Source organism: Cricetulus griseus (assembly GCF_003668045.3).
Source record: "Cricetulus griseus strain 17A/GY chromosome 1 unlocalized genomic scaffold, alternate assembly CriGri-PICRH-1.0 chr1_0, whole genome shotgun sequence".
NCBI lineage: Eukaryota > Metazoa > Chordata > Mammalia > Rodentia > Cricetidae > Cricetulus > Cricetulus griseus.
In genome coordinates, this window is record NW_023276806.1 from 21,222,871 (window position 1) to 21,242,281 (window position 19,411).

At 41.2% G+C, this 19,411-nt stretch overlaps 1 protein-coding gene across 1 annotated transcript in view; it reads right to left on the minus strand.

Annotated features, from left to right (window-relative positions):
- Nucleotides 1-1,143: 1,143 nt before the first annotated feature.
- Nucleotides 1,144-19,411, minus strand: part of LOC118237968 (alcohol dehydrogenase 1-like) — a 41,385-nt gene continuing 23,117 nt past the window's right edge. The window contains 1 exon segment of the mRNA XM_035450730.1: nt 1,144-1,227. Within this exon segment, the coding sequence (XP_035306621.1) occupies nt 1,144-1,227 (84 nt within the window).

Here is a 19,411-nt window from a genome sequence, read left to right on the forward strand (position 1 = left end):
GAATGTCAGTTGTACCAGTCTGTTATTTTTAATTAATGTGCAATGCTATGGTGAAGTTTGGTCAGAAATTAAAGTGTGGTCATTGGATTAACAAGTATTCCTACTGCTGTGGAACTGTTAGAGAAGAAAGTCCATCCTAAACCTGCTAACCTGTGATCAACTAAGGTCTCCATATGGTAAATAATGTGGGATGTGGGTCTTACACAGTCAGTTTATTGGTAGAATGTGAGTTAAATAAGAATTGTTCTCTTTCTGAGAATTGAGTAACGTGCATGACAAGAAACTAAACATCTAAGGTTTTACATTTCTACATTAATTTTTTCTCCCATTCTTATGAAATTCTTTATTTTTCCCTTTTAAAAATTTAAATTAGATACAGACACTCAAAGAGGAAATGAGAAAATCCCTTAAAGAAATGGTAGGAGAGAGTACATTAATTTTTTTCAGCCTCAAATTACATTTTTAATTTCAAGTATAAGGAAGGTTGAAAGTTGAAAGACAGTCTATAATCCTTTGTCCTTGCTACTACCTGTACTGTTAGTGGATATTTACTTGAACATTTCAACACCTAGTTGTTAATTGTTCCTTGAAATATTGAATTATGGTTTAAGTTGTTATTTTATTTATTTGTTTTTTGTTTTGTTTTGTTTTGTTTTTCGAGTCAGGGTTTCTCTGTGTAACAGTGCTGGCTATCCTAGAACTCGATTTGTAGACCAGGCTGGCCTTGAACTCACAGAGATCTGCTTGCCTTTGCCTCCTGAGTGGTGGGATTAAAGTTGTGCACAGCCATTGCTCCGCTAAATTGTTACTTTTTATATTATAAACACAATGTACATTCATTACAAGAATGTACTTGTAACTTGTAACTTCAAAACACAAGTAAGAAAAAAATCCATCTATACTTTTATCACTTTCCTTCTCCTTATGTTGAAAAGCCACTGGGTGTCCTCCATGGGGCCATATACAAAGCATTTTGCAATCTACTTTGTTCCATCTGTTCCTATGCTTTAAATTTCTCTGCACTGATGGTTATAGCATAGGAAACTTGATTTTCTCCCCGCCACCCACCCCCCATTTAAATAACATGTGAGTACCGTAGAAGACACTTGAGCAAATGTGTTTTCCTTAGAACACATTTCTAGCTTATGCACTGCTCCAGTCCGTCTCTTTAGCTGACTTTAAATCGCTGTGCCTTGAGTGTAACCCGGAAGGAAGCATCTTCAGCAACTGTGCAAAGACATAAGAAAAGCAAAAGCTAAATGCAGATGTAGGCTAATTACTTACTTTCCCCTTGGTGCCCATTTTCCTTGGGAAGCTTGCTTTGGAAGTGTCTTTCTGACTGGCCTTTCACGTCTACCCAGATGCTCTGTGTCCTGTGCTGAGAACTCTGAGTAAATAGCATTCCTGCTGGCTGCCTCTCCTATCACAGCCCTGCCTGACTCCTCCTTTGACCCTTGTACTGTTATAGTTCATCCGCAAACACATCGCTCCCAGATGCACCAAGACTTTTTTCTTAATTATCTCTTATCTTTTATTACAATGTATTGAATAGAGAAAGTGCATTACTTGTCTAAGGCTGAGTTACAAATCACTACTAAGTAGCGGTATTTCAATTGCTCTGCAACTTCCCTTTCACCCATTCTTTTCTTTTACACTCTGATAATGTCCTTGCACATTTGTGGTTTTGCTACAGATTTGTGCTTTTCTTTTTTCTTATTTTTAATTACTCGTATTTACATATCCATCCCCCCCATTCCCTCGCCCTCCCATCCTCCCATGTTCCCCACCCAAACCACCCCCCCCCACTCCTCTCCAGAGATAGTGAGGCCCTCTACCAAGGACCTTAAAAGTTTGTCATATCACTTGGGGAGGGTCTAGGTCCTCCTTGCTGTATCTGGGCTACAATAGTATCCCTCCATAGGGAATGGGTCCCAAAGTCCATTTGTGCTCTAGGAATAAAGACTGACTCCACTGTTAGAGGTCCCATAGACTGTCTTGGGCTCCTAGCTGGGACCCACATTCAGAGGGTTTGGTTTGGTACAATGCTGTTTCCCCAGCTTTATGACTAGTGTCTCCATTCTATCAGTAGGTCAGGTCCACTGTTTCTGCAGGTCTCTCCATCCCTGTCTTGGCTCCTCTGCTCAACCCCCCTCCCTCTCCACAACTGAATTCCAGTAGTATGGTTCAGTGCTTAGCTGTGGGTGTCTGTTTCTGCTTCGAACAGCAACTGGATGAAGACTCTCCTTCCTTTCCCTGCCCCTGGGCTCCAATTTGGTCACGGGTTCTTGTCCTCATCCCCTTCTTTGAGGGACTATGCAATCTTCTCTTGGGGTCCTCCTTGTTTCCTAGCTCCTCTGGCAGTGTGGAATGTAGGCTAGTGATCCTTTGCTCTATGTCTAAAAATCAAAATTGAGTGAGTCCATACCATGTTTATCTTTTTGTGATTGGGTTACCTCACTCAGGATGGTTTCTTCTAGCTCCATCCATTTGCCTTCGAATTTCAAGAATCCACAGTAGAATTCCCCCCCCCCCAGTAGTACTCCATTGTGTAAATGTACCACATTTTCTCTATTCATTCCTCAGTTGAGGGGCATCTAGGTTGTTTCCAGGTTCTGGATATTACCAATAATGTTGCTATGAACATAGTTGAACATATGTCCTTATTGTATGAATGTGCATTCTTTCGTTATATGTCCAAGAGAGGGATTGCCGGATCTTGAGGTAGAATGATTCCCATTTTCTTGAGAAACCACCATACTGATTTCCAAAGTGGTTGTACAAGTTTGCACTCCCACCAGCAATGGAGGAGAGTTCCTCTTTCTCCACATCCTCTCCAGCATAGATTGTCATTGGTGTTATTGATTTTAGCCATTCTGACAAGAGTAAGGTGGTATGTCAGAGTGGTTTTGAGTTGCATTTTCCTGATGGCTAAGGATGTTGAGCACTTTCTCAAGAGTCTCTCATCCATTTTGGATTCCTCTATTGAGAATTCTCTATTTAGTTCTGCACTCCATCTTTTAATTGTGTTGTTTGGTGTTTTGGTGGCTAACTTCTTGAGTTCATTGTATATTTTGGTGATCAACGCTCTGTCAGATGTGGGGTTGGTGAATATCTTTTCCCATTCTGTATGTTGGGAGCCAAAGATCTCAGGGCTTGGCATGAGATCCTAGGCCATGTTTGGCCGGCCACATAGTTGTATATTAACCTTTACATAGCAGCTCCTTAGGACCTCAGCTCAAGAAAAGAAACTTGACCCAGTCCTCCACCCACAGACTCAGTCACCTAGGCAGGTGAGGTCCACCTTTCCTGGACCTCTTACTCACTAACTCTTTACCCTGCCAAACATCCTCTTTGTGGCTTCCTAATATCCTGCCTACATTAACACCTAGTGCACAGACAACCCATTCTACCCCTCATCATATCCTGCTCTACTGATTATATAAGCTAGCCTGAGAAAAGTAAAGTTTGCTACTTGATCAGAATCTTGGCTTGTGGTTGTTCTTTCTGCATCTCTTGTCCCCATTCCCTATCCCTGACTCTCTTGCCACAGGTTGACATCTTGCGGGTCAGGACACCGTGGGCTGGCGTTTTGTCTTGCTGACTGTGTCCTTTGCTTTACAGAAGTTTCTCAGTTTCAGGAGGTCCCATTTATTAATTGTCAATCTCAATGTTAGAGCTACTGGTGTTATGTCAGAAAGCGGTCTCCTGTACCAATTTGTTCAAGGGTACCACATACCTTCTCTTCTAGGAGGTTCAGTGTGGCTGAATTTATGTTGAGGTCTTTGATCCATTTGGATTTAAGTTTAATGCATGGTGATAGATATGGATCAATCTGCAATCTTCTACATGTCTGAATCCACTTATGCCAGCACCATTTGTTGAAGATGCTTTCTTTTTTCCACTGTATAAATTTAGCATTTTTTGTCAAAAATCAGGTGTTCATAGGTGTGTGGGTTAATATCAGGGTTTTCTATTCGATTCCATTGGTCAACCTGTCTATTTTTGTGCCAATACCAAGCTGTTTTCAGGACTATGGCTCTATAATAGAGCTTAAAGTCAGGGATGGTGATGCCTCCAGAAGTTTCTCTATTGTACAGGATTGTTTTGGCTATCCTGAGCTATTTGTTTTTCCATATGAAGTTGAGTACTGTTCTTTCAAGCTCTGTGAAGAATTGTGTTGGGATTTTGATGGAAATTACATTGAATCTGTAGATTGCTTTTGGCAAGATTGCCATTTTTACTATGTTGATTCGACCTATCCAAGGGCATGGAAGATCTTTCCATTTTCTGGTATCTTATTTAATTTCTTTCTTTAAAGACTCAAAGTTATTACTGTACAGGTCTTTCTCATTTTTGGTTAGTGTTACCCCAAGATATTTTATGTTGTTAGTTGCTATTGTAAGGGCGATGTTTCTCTGATTTCTTTCTCAGCACATTTATCTTCTGTATGTAGTAGGGCTACTGATTTTTTTTTTGAGTTAATCTTGTATCCTGCCACTTTGCTGAAGGTGTTTATCAGCTGTAGGAGTTTCCTGGTAGAGTTTTTCAGGCCACTTATTCGAACTATCCTATCATCTGCAAATAGTGGAAGTTTGACTTCTTCCTTTCCAATTTGTATCCCCTTGATCTCCTTTTGTTATTTTACTTCTCTATCGAGGACTTCAAGTACAATATTGAAGAGATATGGAGAGAGTGGACAGCCTTGTATTGTTCCTGGTTTTAGGGGAATAGCCTTGAGTTTCTCTCCATTTAGTTTGATGTTGGCTGTTGGTTTGGTGTATATTGCTTTTATCATGTTGAGGTATGTTCCTGTTATCCCTGATCTCTCCAAGACGTTTATCATGAAGGGATGTTGCATTTTGTCAAAGGCTTTTTCAGCATCTAGTGAGATGATCATGTGTTTTTTCTTCTTCAGTTTGTTTATATAGTGGATTATGTTGATGGATTTTCGTATGTTGAACCACTCCTGCATTCATGGGATGAAGCCAACTTGATCATGGTGGATGATTTCTCTGGCGTGTTTTTGGATTCGATTTGCCAGAATTTTTTGAATATTTTTGTGTTAATGTTCATGAGGGATATTGGTCTGTAATTCTCTTTATTCGTTGTGTCTTTGTGTGGCTTGGGTACCAAGGTAATTGTGGCCTCATAAAAAGAGCTTGGCAATGTCCCTTTTGCTGCTATGTGTGGAACAATTTGAGGAGTACTGGTATTAGCTCTTGTTTGAATTTCCATCTGGGCCTGGGCTTTTTTTTTTTTTTTTTTTTTTTGGTTGGTACATTTTTGATGACTGCTTCTATTTCATTAGGGGTCATAGGTCTGTTTAACTTGCTTATCTGTTCTTGATTTTATTTTGGTAGGTGATATCTATCCAGAAAATTTTCCATTTTCTTTAGATTTTCAAATTTTGTGGAGTACAGGTTTTCAAAGTATGACCTGATCATTCTCTGGATTTCTTCAGTGTCCGTTGTTATATCCCCGTTTTCATTTCTGATTTTGTTAATTAGCATGCTCTCTGCCTTTTGCTTAGTTTGGATAGAGGTTTGTCTATCTTGTTGACTTTCTCGAAGAACCAACTCTTTGTTTCATTGAGTCTTTGTAATGTTTTCCTAGTTTCTACTTTATTGATCTCAGCCCTCAGTTTGATTATTTCCTGGCATCTACTCCTCTGGGGAGTGTTTGCTTCCTTTTGTTCTAGAGTTGCGCTGTTAATTCTCTAGTGTGACTTCTCTCCAGTTTCTTCCTGTGGGCAGTTAGTGCTATGAACTTACCTCTTAGCACAGCTTTCAAAGTGTCCCATAGGTTTGGGTATGTTGTGTCTTCATTCTCATTAAATTCTAGGAAGTCTTTAATTTCTTTTTTTAAATTTCTTCCTTGACCCAGGAATGATTCAATTGCGTATTATTTAATTTCCATGAGTTTGCAGGGTTTCTGCAATTTGTGTTGTTGTTGAATTCTAACTTTAAAGCATGGTGGTCTGATAAGATACAGAGGGTTATTCCAATTTTTTTTGTATCTGTGTAGGTTTGCTACATTGCCAAGTATGTGGTCAATTTTAGAGAAGGTTCCATGTGGCGCTGAGAACAAAGTATATTCTTTTGTGTTCGGGTGGAATGTTCTGTAGATATCCGTTAAACCCAATTGGGTAATAACATCTGTTAGTTCTTTTGTTTCTTTGTTTACTTTCTGTCTGTTGGTCCTATTTAGTGGTGAGAGTGGGGTGTTGAAGTCTTCCACTATAAGTGTGTGAGGTTTTATGTGTGATTTGAGCTTTAGTAATGTTTCTTTTACAAATGTGGGTGCTGCTAGTCTCCAAAACACCAAACAACCCAGTTAAAATGTGGGGTTCAGAACTAAATAGACAATTCTCAATAGAGGAATCTAAAATGGCTGAAAGACATATAAGAAAGTATTCAACATTCTTAGATGTCAGGGAAATGCAAATCAAAACTACTCTGAGATACCATCTTACTCCTGTCAGAATGGCCAAAATCAAAAACACCAATGACAGTTCATGTTGGAGAGGATGTGGAGAACGGGGAACACTTCTCCACTGCTGTTGGGAGTGCCAACTTGTACAGCCACCTTGGAAATCAGTATGGCGACTCCTCAAGAAAATGGGAATCAGTCTACCACAAGATCCAGCAATTCCACTCTTAAGAATATACCCAAAAGATGCACATTCATACAACAAGGACATCTGTTCAACAATGTTCATAGCAGCACTATTTGTAATAGCCAGAAATGGAAGCAGCCCTTCAACTGAAGAATGGATAGAGAAAATGTGGTACATTTACACAATGGAATACTACTCAGTGGAAAAAAAACAATGGAATTTTGAAATTTGCAGGAAAATGGATGGAGCTAGAAGAAACCATTCTGAGCGAGGTAACCCAATCACAAAAAGACAAACATGGTATGTACTCACTCATATGTGTATTTTAGACATATAGTAAAGGATTACCAGCCTACAATCCACACTGCCAGAGAAGCTAGGAAACAAGGTGGACCATAACAGAGACATACATGGTCCCCTGGAGAAGGGGAAAGGGTCAAGATCCCCTGAGCAAATTGGGAGCATGGGAAGAGGGGTGAGGGAGCTAGGAGAATGAGAAGGGGAGAAGAGGAGGGATGCAGAGGACATGAGGGAGCAGGAAGGTTGAGTCAGGGGAAGAATAGAAGATAACAAGAAAGGAGATACCATAATAGAGGGAGACATTTTAGGTTTACAGAGAAATCAGGCACTAGGGAAATGTCTGGAGATCTACAAAGATGACACCAGCTAACAATCTAAGCAACAGAGGAGAGTCTACCTTAAATGCCCTCCCCTGATAATTAGATTGATGACTGACATATATGCCACCTGATAGCCCTCATACAGCAGCTGGTGGAAGTAGAAGCAGACACCCACAACTAATCACTGAACAGAACTGAAATCCAGACGCAGAGAAAGATGAGTGAAGAACAAAGGAGTCCAGACCAGGCTGGAGAAACTCATAGAAACAGCTGACCTGAACAACAGGGAGCTCTTGCTCCCCAGACTGATAGCTGGGATACCAGCATGGGGCTGATCCAGACCCCAGGAACCTGGGTTTCAGTGAGGAAACCTCAGAAATCTACGGGACCTCCTGTAGTAGTTCAGTATTTATCCCTAGCACAGGTGTGGGCTTTGGGTGCCCATTCCACACGGGGCTGACACACGGGCTTGGGCTTAGGCCCTATCCCAACGGCTACTATAGATTCTGATGACACCCTATGGAAGGTCTCACCTTCCAGGGGAAGCAGAAAGGATATGTGATAGGTAGGGTTTTAGTTGGGGGGGGGGTACTAGGGGAGGACGGGAGGGACAAGTGAACTGCAATTGTCATGTAAAACAGTCTTGTTTCTAAATAAAAAAAATGCGGGTGCCTTTGTATTTGGGGCATAAATGTTCAGAATTGAGACTTCATCTTGATGGACTTCTCCTGTGATGAGTATGAAATGCCCTTCTTCATCTCTTTTGATTGATTTTAGTTTGAAATCTAAATTGTTAGATATTAGGATTGCTACACCAGGTTGTTTCTTGGCTCCATTTTTCCCAACCTTCATTCTGAGGTACTGACTGTCTTTGAAATTGAGATGTGTTTCTTGTATGCAGCAGAAGGATGGATTCTGTCTTCGTATTCATTCTGTTAGCCTGTATCTTTTTACAGGCAAGTTAAGACAATTGACATTGAGGGATATTAATGACCATTGGTTGTTGATTCTTGTTGGATTTGTTGTTGTTGTTGTTATTGTGTGTGGATTTCCACACTTTTTTTTGTGTGTTTGGTAAAGCAGAATGCCTATGGTTTTTTGAGCGTAGTTATTTTCAATACATTGCAGTTTTCCTTCCATTAATTTCTGTAGGGCTGGACTGGTGGATATGTATTGTTTGAATCTGGTTTTGTCGTGGAATATCTTGTTTTCTCTATCTATAGTGATTGAAAACTTTGCTGGATACAGTAGTCTGGGCTGACATTCATGTTCCCTTAGAGTTTGTAGAACATCTATCCATGATCTTCTGGCTTTCAAAGTTTCCATTGAGAAGTCGGGTGTAATTCGGATAGGTCTGCCTTTGTGTGTTACTTGGCCTTTTTCTTTTGCTGCTCTTAATATTTTTTCTTTATTCTGTAAGTTTGCTGTTTTGATTATTATGTGACAAGGTGACCTTTTTTTTTTTTTTTTTTTTTTTTTTTTTTTTTTTGTCCAGTCTGTTTGGTGTTCTGTAAGCTTCTTGTACTTTCATAGACATATCCTTCTGTAGATTGGGGAAGTTTTCTTCAATGATTTTGTTGAATAAGTTTTCTGTACCTTTGAGCTAAATTTCTTCACCTTCTTCTATACCTATTATTCTTAGGTTTGGTCTTTTCACGGTGTCCCATATTTCCTGGATATTTTGTGTTAGGGATTTGTTAGACTTGAGATTTTCTTTAGTTGATGACTGTATATCCTCTAATGAGTCTTCAACACCTGAGATTCTCTCTTCCATCTCTTGTATTCTATTGGTTATGCTTACATCAGTGGTTCCTGATCATTTACCCAGCTTTTCTATTTTCAACACCCCCTCATTATGTGTTTTCTTTATTGTTTCTAATTGTGCTTTCAAACCGTGAACTGTTTGAATTGTTTGCTTCACTTGTTTGGTTGTTTTTTCTTGGTTTTCTTTAGATTCTTTAAGGGATTTGTTTATTTCTTGAATTTTTTGGTTTGTCTTTTCCTCCATTTCATGTAATTTTTTGCTTGTTTTTTTCTTCTATTTCTTTAAGGGGTTTTCTTGTTTCCTCTTTAATGGTCTCTGTCATCTTCATAAGATAACATTTAAGGACTGTCTCTTCTTCATCCTCTACGTTGGCCTTTTCAGTTTTTGCTGAAGTCCTAGCTTCTGGTGATGTCATATTGGTCTTTCTTTTGTTGAGTGTGTTCTTACTCTGTCATCCTCCCATCCCTTCTTCCAGTGGGTGCAGGTGGGGTCTCTCCATCTCTCAGGTGGCAGGCAGAGGGTTCAGGCTCAGGCGGCAGCCTGAGAGCAGAGGGTGGTGGGCAGACAGGGGTGAGGTGTGTCCATACTCAAGGCGGCCTTCCCGTCTGGGCAGGTCCACTCTTGTCGGAGGGGAGGGGTCAGGCAGAAGTGAGCAGGGGTTCATGGGGAAGTTGGGGGGCAGAGCAGTGCCCAGACTCACCTGAGGCTCAGGCACCAGCCAGAGGACAGAGGGCAGAGGGCGGACCGATTTGTGCTTTTCTATCTAATAATGTATTAATAAGTTTGTGCAAATAGACTCATAGTGTGTTTGCCCTTCTGTGTGTTTTCCTGTCAGTTGTGTTTGTTGATCACCTACAGTACTTTTAATTATAGTTTATTTTGCTTGCTGGTGAACATTCTACTGTATGAACCCATCAGAATTCATGTATATCCCCTTTCTCTCTGCTTCTTTTTCTAATCATGGTGAGTCAGTGGCTACATGGGAATTCTCTTCATGAGCCCTGCTGCACACATGCTCGAGTTTGCTTAGGGACATCCAAGACTGATAGAGGCATCACATACTAAGAAGGCAACACTGATGGTTGGAACACTGAAACACTTTTATTAGGGTGCCAAGAAGCCACTGGCTCAGAAGCTGCCGAAGTCCCTTTCAACTGCTGCAGTCAGGGAGCCATGTAGACTGCTGGGGAACAACCCTCACTGTCCTTCTGGATGTAGGGGCCTGGCAAACAGTCCCAGGGCTGTGGGTCTCACAGTGTCCTCCACACACAGCAGTGTTGCAGCCACTGAGAACCAGTGCCTAGTGCCTGCCTGCCCTGGGGCTGTGACCACCGGTGCCGTGGGCCAGAGCCACACATGATGGCTGTTGGAGAAAAGGAATGTCTCCAACTGACTAACAACTCAATTTTTTAAAAAAATTATATTTTATGTCTAAATTTACAACCTTAGACCAATGTAAAAAAAATCATGTATCCATCACTCCAGACGGTGAGTGGAAGAGTTCACTGTCTCCCAAGTGCTTCCTGCTATATCACATTTAAAGTTCTGTTCTACAGCTGACTAGTTGTCCCTCTGTAGTCTCGCTGCCATTTTCTGACTTCATCCTGATTGACAACTCTTTTGGATGTGCAACCGTGATGGTGATAGTGACTCATGTTACAAACTGACTGGACCTTGAGTGACAGGATGTGTCACTCATAGAGTCACCAGACTTAAATTTGATACTGCGGTGGTACATAACTTTTTGTAATTCTGTATGATCGTTGCTTCTCTGACCATCATTGAGGATAGGCAGTCTGGTGTTCTGGAGTCAGGTCACATTGCTTACTAACTAATTATTGAGAGATTTGTAAAGATGATTGTTATGCCATTTTCATTTCTTATAGTACCTTTTGCTTCCCATATTTAAGATGGTTTATTACGTTTATTTGTGCATGTCTGTAGGTGTTGGCTGAAGTGGTTAAGAGTGAAGGCATTTCCTTCTGCCTGCTGGACCATCTCACCAACCCTGCTTTGCAGAATGCTTTACATTCTGATTTGTGAAACTTCTGTATTCTGTGTTTTAAAAAAATTTAAATATTTTGCCATCTTTCCTTGTCAGTATGGTTCTCTTTAGCTATGTCAGTCTTCTTCAGGTTCCCATAGTATTCACCAGTTCTCCTGACTTCAGTAGTTAACTACTGAATTAAGTTATTTTTATTCAGCTGTTAAAGGTATGATGTATGTTCTCCATTTTACTTTAGAAACAATCTGTTTAGGTGAGGTTAAGAATAAAACCCAGGTCACTACGATTTTAGCTAGTGCCGGGTCAAAAACTTCTGAAGTCTGACCAAGTGCTTTATTTTTCTTACACATTTAAACTCAGTAAAACTTTAGAAAAAGTTCCCACCTGATCATCACCAGAACTCTTTAGGCTTGGCTACTGGAAACTCTCTTGCAAAGTATGTCTTTAACAAAGCACCTGTGATCTTCACCATAAGGATGGGTTCTAATAACAGATAAATAGTGCTGGGAATAAGGGCCTAGGGAGGAAGGATTCCTAAGCATACAATGGGTTCTGTGGACTGAGGATGCCAAGCATATGGTATTTCTTTCATAAGGACATTCTCTGAGAGACAAAGCTCAGGAGTAGGGACTAAACATTGCTCAGGATTTTGGAGGATTAACTTGAAGGCTGGCCTCATAGAGTAGTAAGAGATCACCAGGTTGTTAGACAGCATTCACCCTGGCCTTCTGAGTGAACAGGAGTCCTTTACTTCCTTTGAAGAAAATAGACTACATGCTTAACAATTCTGGTTTCTCTAGTTCAGTGGTTCTCAACCTGTGGGTCATGACCCCTGGAGGGGTCACATATCAAATATCCTGCATCAGATATTATATTACAGTTCAGAACAGTAGCAAATTTAAGTGATGAAGTAGCAACAAAAATAATTTTATGGTTGGGGGGGGTCACCACAACATGAGGAACTGTGTATTAAAGGTCACATCATTAGGAATGTGTCCTTTGCATTCTTAGAAGTCTCCTTTAAAATCAAACAAACCAAACCTTCCAAACACCTATCTTTTTATAAAATTCCTCTGTAGCAGTGAACTTTTCTAGCTGTAAGCATCTGTTTTCATGTTCATCACAATACAGTCCTTCCTTCCTTTGTTCCTTCCTTCCTTCCTTCCTTCCTTCCTTCCTTCCTTCCTTCCTCCTTCCTTTCTCCATCCCAGTCTCTCCTCCTCTCCATCCAATCCTCCATCCTTCCCTTCCCTCCCATCTTCCCTCCTTCTTTCCCAACTTTAGGCTGGACATGCTCATTGCTTGTAGACAACTCTATTTTAAGTGTTTATGTTCACAAAGCAAACCATCTCTTCTTTCAAACTTGAAACTGGCTCTCTTTTACTTCCGCTTTGACATGAGTGTCTCTATTATTTTTTCCCCTGAGGGAAAAAGCTCCCTTGGCTATACTCTACAGCACTGACAAGCTCTGTGCACCCCCTTTCATTTCCTCCTTCCCAGTGTTACTAATCTGCAGATAGGCTTCTCGTTATTTCTTGTTTACACAGTTGTAGTAATCTTGATACAGAGTCTCCTGTTGGTGCAGCTCTGTCTGCAGTCCTGTTTCAACATTAGATCCATAGTCCTATTATTTTCTTAAAAAAACTTTTCTCTGTCTTTTTCTAGTTTTTAAAAAGTCAGATACCTTTTCTGGTGGAAAAGTATCAAGAGCTCTCTAAATCTTCTCAAACCAATGACAAAGCTCACTCAGGTGATCAAGAGGACTTCTCCACACACTAAACTACATCGACCGTTCCTTCAGGCTCCTAATTTGTGTTGTGCTCCCCAGTGTTCTCTGCCCTCCCCTGACTCTCGTGCTCCTGTGCTGTCCTGAGTGGAGCTGCCCACAGCTGTCTTCTCCTACTAAACTCTGAGCTATCCTTCAGGCGTATAGGCTTTGTCTTCCCCCTCCATCCTGGCCTGCTCTTCAGGCACACTGAGATCGCCACATGAGCCCCAAGCGATTTCATCTTCTGTTGAGGCACTACGCATATGTAACCCAAATTCCCATCTACAAGAAGCAGCTTCTCAGGTGTGGGGCGATACATATATTTCCATTCAGGCAGGAAGAAATGGTGTTAGGATACCTGGCTGTAGCTTGTAACAATTAGCCAAAGCAAATGGAAAGATTGACACTGACATAGAAGGTATGTTTTATAAAGCTTTGGCTAGTAGCTAGTTGAAAGAGAGGCTATAGAAGAAAGGCGCAGTTTGGTTGGGAAAATCATAAGTCAGTAAAGAGTTTTCCTTACAAGCCTGAGATCAGGGTTTGAATTCTAGAACATATGATCCAGGAATATGCTGGGCATGGTGTCATTTGATTGTGACATGAACATTGGACAGTGAGAGGAAAAAGGCTCCCCAGGGTTCACTGACCAGCTAGCCTGGTCTACCTGGTGAGTCTAACCCAATGGGAGATCCTATATCAAAGTCAAGGAGGTGAACAGTGTTCTAGAAGATGACACTTGAGGTTGTCCTCTGTCTTCCATTTGCACACACATGTGCCCGCACCATTTCCCCCAACAGGCGCGCACACACACACACACACACACACACTCACACACACTCACACACACACACACACACACACTCACACACACACACACACACACACACCACACACTCACACACACACACACACACACACTCACACACTCTCACACACACACACACACACACACTCACACACACTCACACACACACACACACACACACACATTCACACATGCATTAAAATAATGATGTCTTTGTTCATAACGAAGAGGGGTGAATATTTAGCCTCTGGCTTGGGAGCAGTGCATAGCAGTAGTAGCAGGACTCAGAGAAGAGCACAGGGAATCTCTAGAACAGGCCTGAGAGAGCTTCGCTGGGGAAAAGGAAAGGAGCAATTCTGTGAAGGGCTGGGGCCGGGGAAAAGCAAACCCTTTGCTGCATTTAAACACTATCAACACATAAGTTCTGTGGTGTATCAAGATTCTGTTACTTGTCAATATTATTTCATTTCTTAAATCAATAGATGTGCAGAGGTGCTAAGAAAATGTGAAGGAATGGTGCTAAGAAAATGTGAAGGAATGGAAACCATTTTGAAGAGCCAAGAAGCAAGCTCTTCAGAGAATGTCTCCATGGATGTTCCTTAGTTCTTGCCTTCTTTTCTGAAGTCACGAGTCTGTATCTGATTGCCCTGTATCTGTCCCTGTCTGGCATATCTGTATATGCCAGCACCCTTGAGAAACCCAAGCTTAGAAGTGTCACTGGATCTACCTGTTCCTTAAAGATTATTCTTCTAAGTCCATGTTGCCTGGCTTGCAGTTCTGGTGACTTCCCCAAAGCTCCAGCCAAAATAGCAGTAGAATTTCAGGATAAGATTAGGAGTCTAATATTAAATTCTACATAATAGACTATCTATCTGTCTGTCTGTCTATCTATCTATCTATCTATCTATCTATCTATCATCCACTTATATAGTATCTATTTAGCACAGTACAGTTTGGGGAGTGGTAGCTCTTTGGTCCTGGCACAAAAGTTCTAGGATTGTGTCTTCTATGTTTGTTCTTCTGCGTAATGTTTCTTCCAATTTGAAGACTAATCTTTTTTTGATTTTCATCCATAGACCATTTTTTGTCACTTGTTATATTTACATAGTATACATACACTTAATGATTAACAAAGGTACTCATTAATTCTTAGAGAATGTATGATATAAAACTACATGAAAGAAAAGAGGTCAGTTTACTATATATGTGGCTGTCATAATTCTGTAAGACATTCTATTCAGGTTAAATGATTTTCTCCCTTATGCCATCCAGAATGTTGGGTCTCTGATTCCCAGAAAATAGACTTTGTAGTACCCATTCTTACAAGGACTCTATTGAGTTCCTAGCTGGGGACCGTTGTTCCTGCTGTCTCAGTCTCAAGGGACAAGAGAAGCCATGTCTCTCTCAAGAGTTAATTGTATAATGGGATTGCTTTGTCTTATAAATTGTTTGCTGTTTGGCCAATTCATACAGATAAAATTGTTGCTTGCTTTTGTTTAGTGGGACTTGCCTATCTTCAGCTAGTGCTTGTGGAGAATGAGGCATTTTGTATACAAAATACAGCAAGGTAGATAATGTGTTTGTTCATTGGAGCAAGGGCTATATTTGAAGTCTGTTTGATTACAAAGTTCATATTTACTATCAAGGTACTGGTTGTTTCAGGTGTTTGATAAAATTTGGACTCTGTAATTTTCCTTCTCTTGCTTTTGTTATTCTCTGAAGTCATAGCCCCAAATTAAACACTGTCTTTTCTTCCTTCCTTCCTTCCTTCCTTCCTTCCTTCCTTCCTTCCTTCCTTCCTTTCTTTCTTTCTTTCTTTCTTTCTTTCTTTCTTTCTTTCTTTCTTTTTGTTGCCTTAGTCATTGTAAGTATTAGCGTTCTGAAGGGAAAGGTATCTCTAATTCAAGTGTCACAACTCTGAGGGGGAATGTACCCTGTATATCCGGGATCCAGATAATACTACAAAGTCACACTGTAAACAAACATTACACAAGAGTTTCATTGGGAAAACCACAGGAGTGTGAGGCAGGTTTCCATAGGGCTTACTGGGCGCAGAAATTTCCAGGGTGGAGATTTCTAGGGTGAGGATTGGTGGGATTTCAGGTCTTGAGCTTGGTGTGAGCTCACTGACTGATGGGATTTTAAGCCTTGGAATTGAGCTCAGGCTTTTCACCCTACAGTCATGATCTCGATCACACAACAGAAAATTAACTAATCAGAGAACAACTTTGTAAGTAACCTGCTCACTGCACATGCTTTTGTTTTTTGGGTGCTCTGTTTGGTTCTGTGGGTCTGTTTTTATTTTTTTTTTTTGTTTTTTTTTATTTCTGCCAAACTATGCTGCTGTGTCACTTGGACTCAGTAGTGTATTTTGGAATATAATGGATCCTGTTTTGTACTTTTTGCTCGGGACTGCTTTTTCTATTTACATTTTTTTTGTGGTGCCATACAGATTTTAAGGCTGTTTTCCTAGTTTTGTGAGGGATGTTATTAGTATTTTGTTAAGATTATATTGAATCTGTAGATATCTTTGGATACTATGGGCATTTTTATTACCTTTGCCATAGACCTAGATACTTCTGTGTGTGTCCGTTTTTAGGTCAGTGGCCAAGGATACCTGATGAGATAGATGTTCTCTGCTCCAAGATGGAGATGGGGAGGATACGTGATGCTGAGAGGAAGATGCTACACCACTGCTACAGCCTCCCTGTTAAAAATGCTAACAGGTTACGTAATGTTTAGAGAGCCAGGACCTTTTCTTGCTAGCAGAGGATCTTGGGACTAATCAGGGTGGTGGTTCCTGAAGGAAGGGAGACTTGTGGTGTATTCTTAAAAACAACAATGACATTTACCATATTAATTGGATCTTTCTTTCATAAATATATCTCTGTAGTAAGTAAGGTTTGGCAGCTTTACCCCACAATAAAACTTTCAAAATTGGGGTCAGTCATCTCAAGTCCAATACTGCTTTTAAACTAGTTTTTTTTTTTTTTTTGCAGTATTATGTATCCTTCATTGTCATTTAAACATCAATCAGAGCACATTCCCCATAGTAGAGTCCATCTTGAGAAACTGCTTTCTAGGTTGGAGAGATGGCTCAGTGCTTAAGAAACACTGGCTGCTCTTCCAGAGGACCTGGATTCGATTTCCAGCACCTACATGGTGGCTCACAACTGTCTGTAATTTAAGTTCCTAATGATCTAATGCACTCTTCTGCCTCCGCGGGCACCAGGTATGCACAGTACACAGAGGCTCATGCAGAAAAACACACATACACATACAGGAAAAAAGAACCCAACAAAATCTTCAGGAAAAGGAACTAGTTTCTTTGTACCTCCCTAAGCAGGAGCCTCATGCAAGCAAGCTCTGTCTTGTGAATCAGCAATTCAGTCACACTTCAGATTCAACCTCTAATTCTGGTTATTTTGTTAGTTCTATTACTGGTGAAAGTTTCTTCCTTGTTTTCTGGAAGGAAAGGAATCAATTAAGAGACATAGTTTATTTAATAAGCAAAACAGGCATTCCAAAGAGAGATTGGAGTGAGCTGCCCTAAAAAGGGGTCAAGGTAGCTGTACACTGGGTTCTGCACTGAGGCTTTTTAAGGAGGGTTTGTGACCGTTAATGAAGCTGGTGGCATATTATTGGTGACATTTTAAAAAAGGTGACTTTTTTTTTTTTTTTTTTTTTTAAGCTTCTCCAGTCCTGATCCTTTTAGGATATTGTCTTCATATAATCCTCTGGGAAAGCCTACCAGGGAAGTGAAAGCCTTCACTTTCACTGTACTTTAATGAAGTCAAGGTCTTTGGAGGACACAGATCCTTCATTAGTGTGTGGCACTTGGGAAAGTACCTGATACCTTAGTTTCTGACACAGCCAGAAGAACTTGCCGCAGCTTCAAGGATGTTTAAACACAGAGGTGCTTTTTATCAGAATACTGAGCTACCAAGATACAGCAGCAGTTTCCTTGGAACACTTCTAACTCCTTGCCTACCCAGGACCATTTCTACTTTCTCCACTGTAGTCTTGAATACTTTGAAATAATCTGTGCAAGAGAGTTCCAGATCGCCATGTTTATTAAGGTGAGTCCTTTCTTAGCTGGCCAACAGCAGCCTAGTGCCTCAGAAAGTCGGAGGTTGCAATGGCAACACACCGGGTTCATGCTGATCTGTGGGTTTTTGTTTGTTTCAACACAGCAGGACCTTTTCTTAACCGGGAAGGAGGGGCCCCTTTGATCTAGAAAGCACCTTACAAACAAAGGAATGAGATCTGGTGCCCTCTTCTGGCACACAGACATACATGCAGGTAGAACACTGTACATGATAAATAAATAAATCTTGAAAAAAAGAAAAAAAGGAGGCACTGTTCACGTGCACCACAAGGCTCCAGATAAAGGAGGTGTGGCGGTGCGGGGTCAGGGTTACCCCATCTCTCCTAAGACACTTCCTTCCCCACTTTCAGATCTTTGTACTGGAGCCTTAGGATCCTTTCATTTTACATCCCGAGATCACTTCTCACTCTTGATTCTTTAATGCAGTCAAGGACTAAGAGTTTCCATGGTCATGCTCTCTCTCTCTCTCTCTCTCTCTCTCTCTCTCTCTCTCTCTCTCTCTCTCTCTCTCTCTCTCTCTCTGTAACAGCAGTAGAACTAAGACACTGAGTGAAAAGAATCTGTTGTTTATGGTTCCCTGGAGAAGGGGAAAGGGACAAGATCTCCTGAGAAAATTTGGAGCATGAGGGGAGGGAAGAGTGAACTAGGAGAATGAGAAGGGGAGAAGAGGAAGGGTGAGGAGGACATGAGGGAGCAGGAAGTTTTAGTTGGGGGAAGAATAGAGGAGAGCAAGAAAAGAGATACCATAATAGAGGGAGCCATTATAGGTTTAAAGAGAAATCAGGCACTAGGGAAATGTCTGTAGATCTGCAATGATGACACCAAGTAACAATCTAAGCAACAGAAGAGAGGCTACCTTAAATGCCCTCCCATGATAACAAGATTGACGACTGACTTATATGCCATCCTATAGCCCTCATCCAGCAGCTGGTGGAAGTAGAAGCAGACACCCACAGCTAAACACTGAACTGAGCTGGAATCTAGTTGCAGAATGGGAGGAGTGATGAGCAAAGACCAGGCTGGTGAAACTCACAGAAACAGCTGACCTGAGCAAGGGAGAGCTCATGGACCCCACACTGATAGCTGGGAAACCAGCATGGGACTGATCCAGGCCCCATGAATATGGGTGTTAGTAAGGAGGCCTCAGAAATCTATGGGGTCTTTTGTAGTAGATCAGTACTTATCCCTAGCATCGGAATAGACTTTAGGAGCCCATCCACATAGAGGGATTCTCCCTCAGCCTAGACACACGGGGGAGGGCCTAGGCCCTATCCCAAAGGAGATGACAGACTTTGAAAACCCCCCTATGGAAGACCTCACTCTCCCTCGGGAGCAGAAAGAGTATGGGATAGGTAGGGTGTTAGTTGGGGAGACAGGGGAGGAGGGGAGGCAGAGGGAATTGGGATTGACATGTAAAATAATCTTGTTTCTAATTTAAATGAAAAATGGAGAGAAAGAAAAAGAATCAGTCGTTTAAGGTTAGACAAAAGGTGAAGGAAAGGGAGCGGAGGTGGGGAATTGGCTCCATTGCATACCAAGCTGGATCCAAGCGTAGGTGCTTGCTCTTGATACATACAGTGTCATCATGTTTCATAGACGGTTTGATTCTCTTTGGGAAAGAATCTGCTCTGTTACAGAATATCTGTCAATGGCAGCCACAGTTCTTTACAAAAGCGTAAGTAAGAAGCTTCACTGGAGCCACGTGTACTGGTGTATGCTTGTAG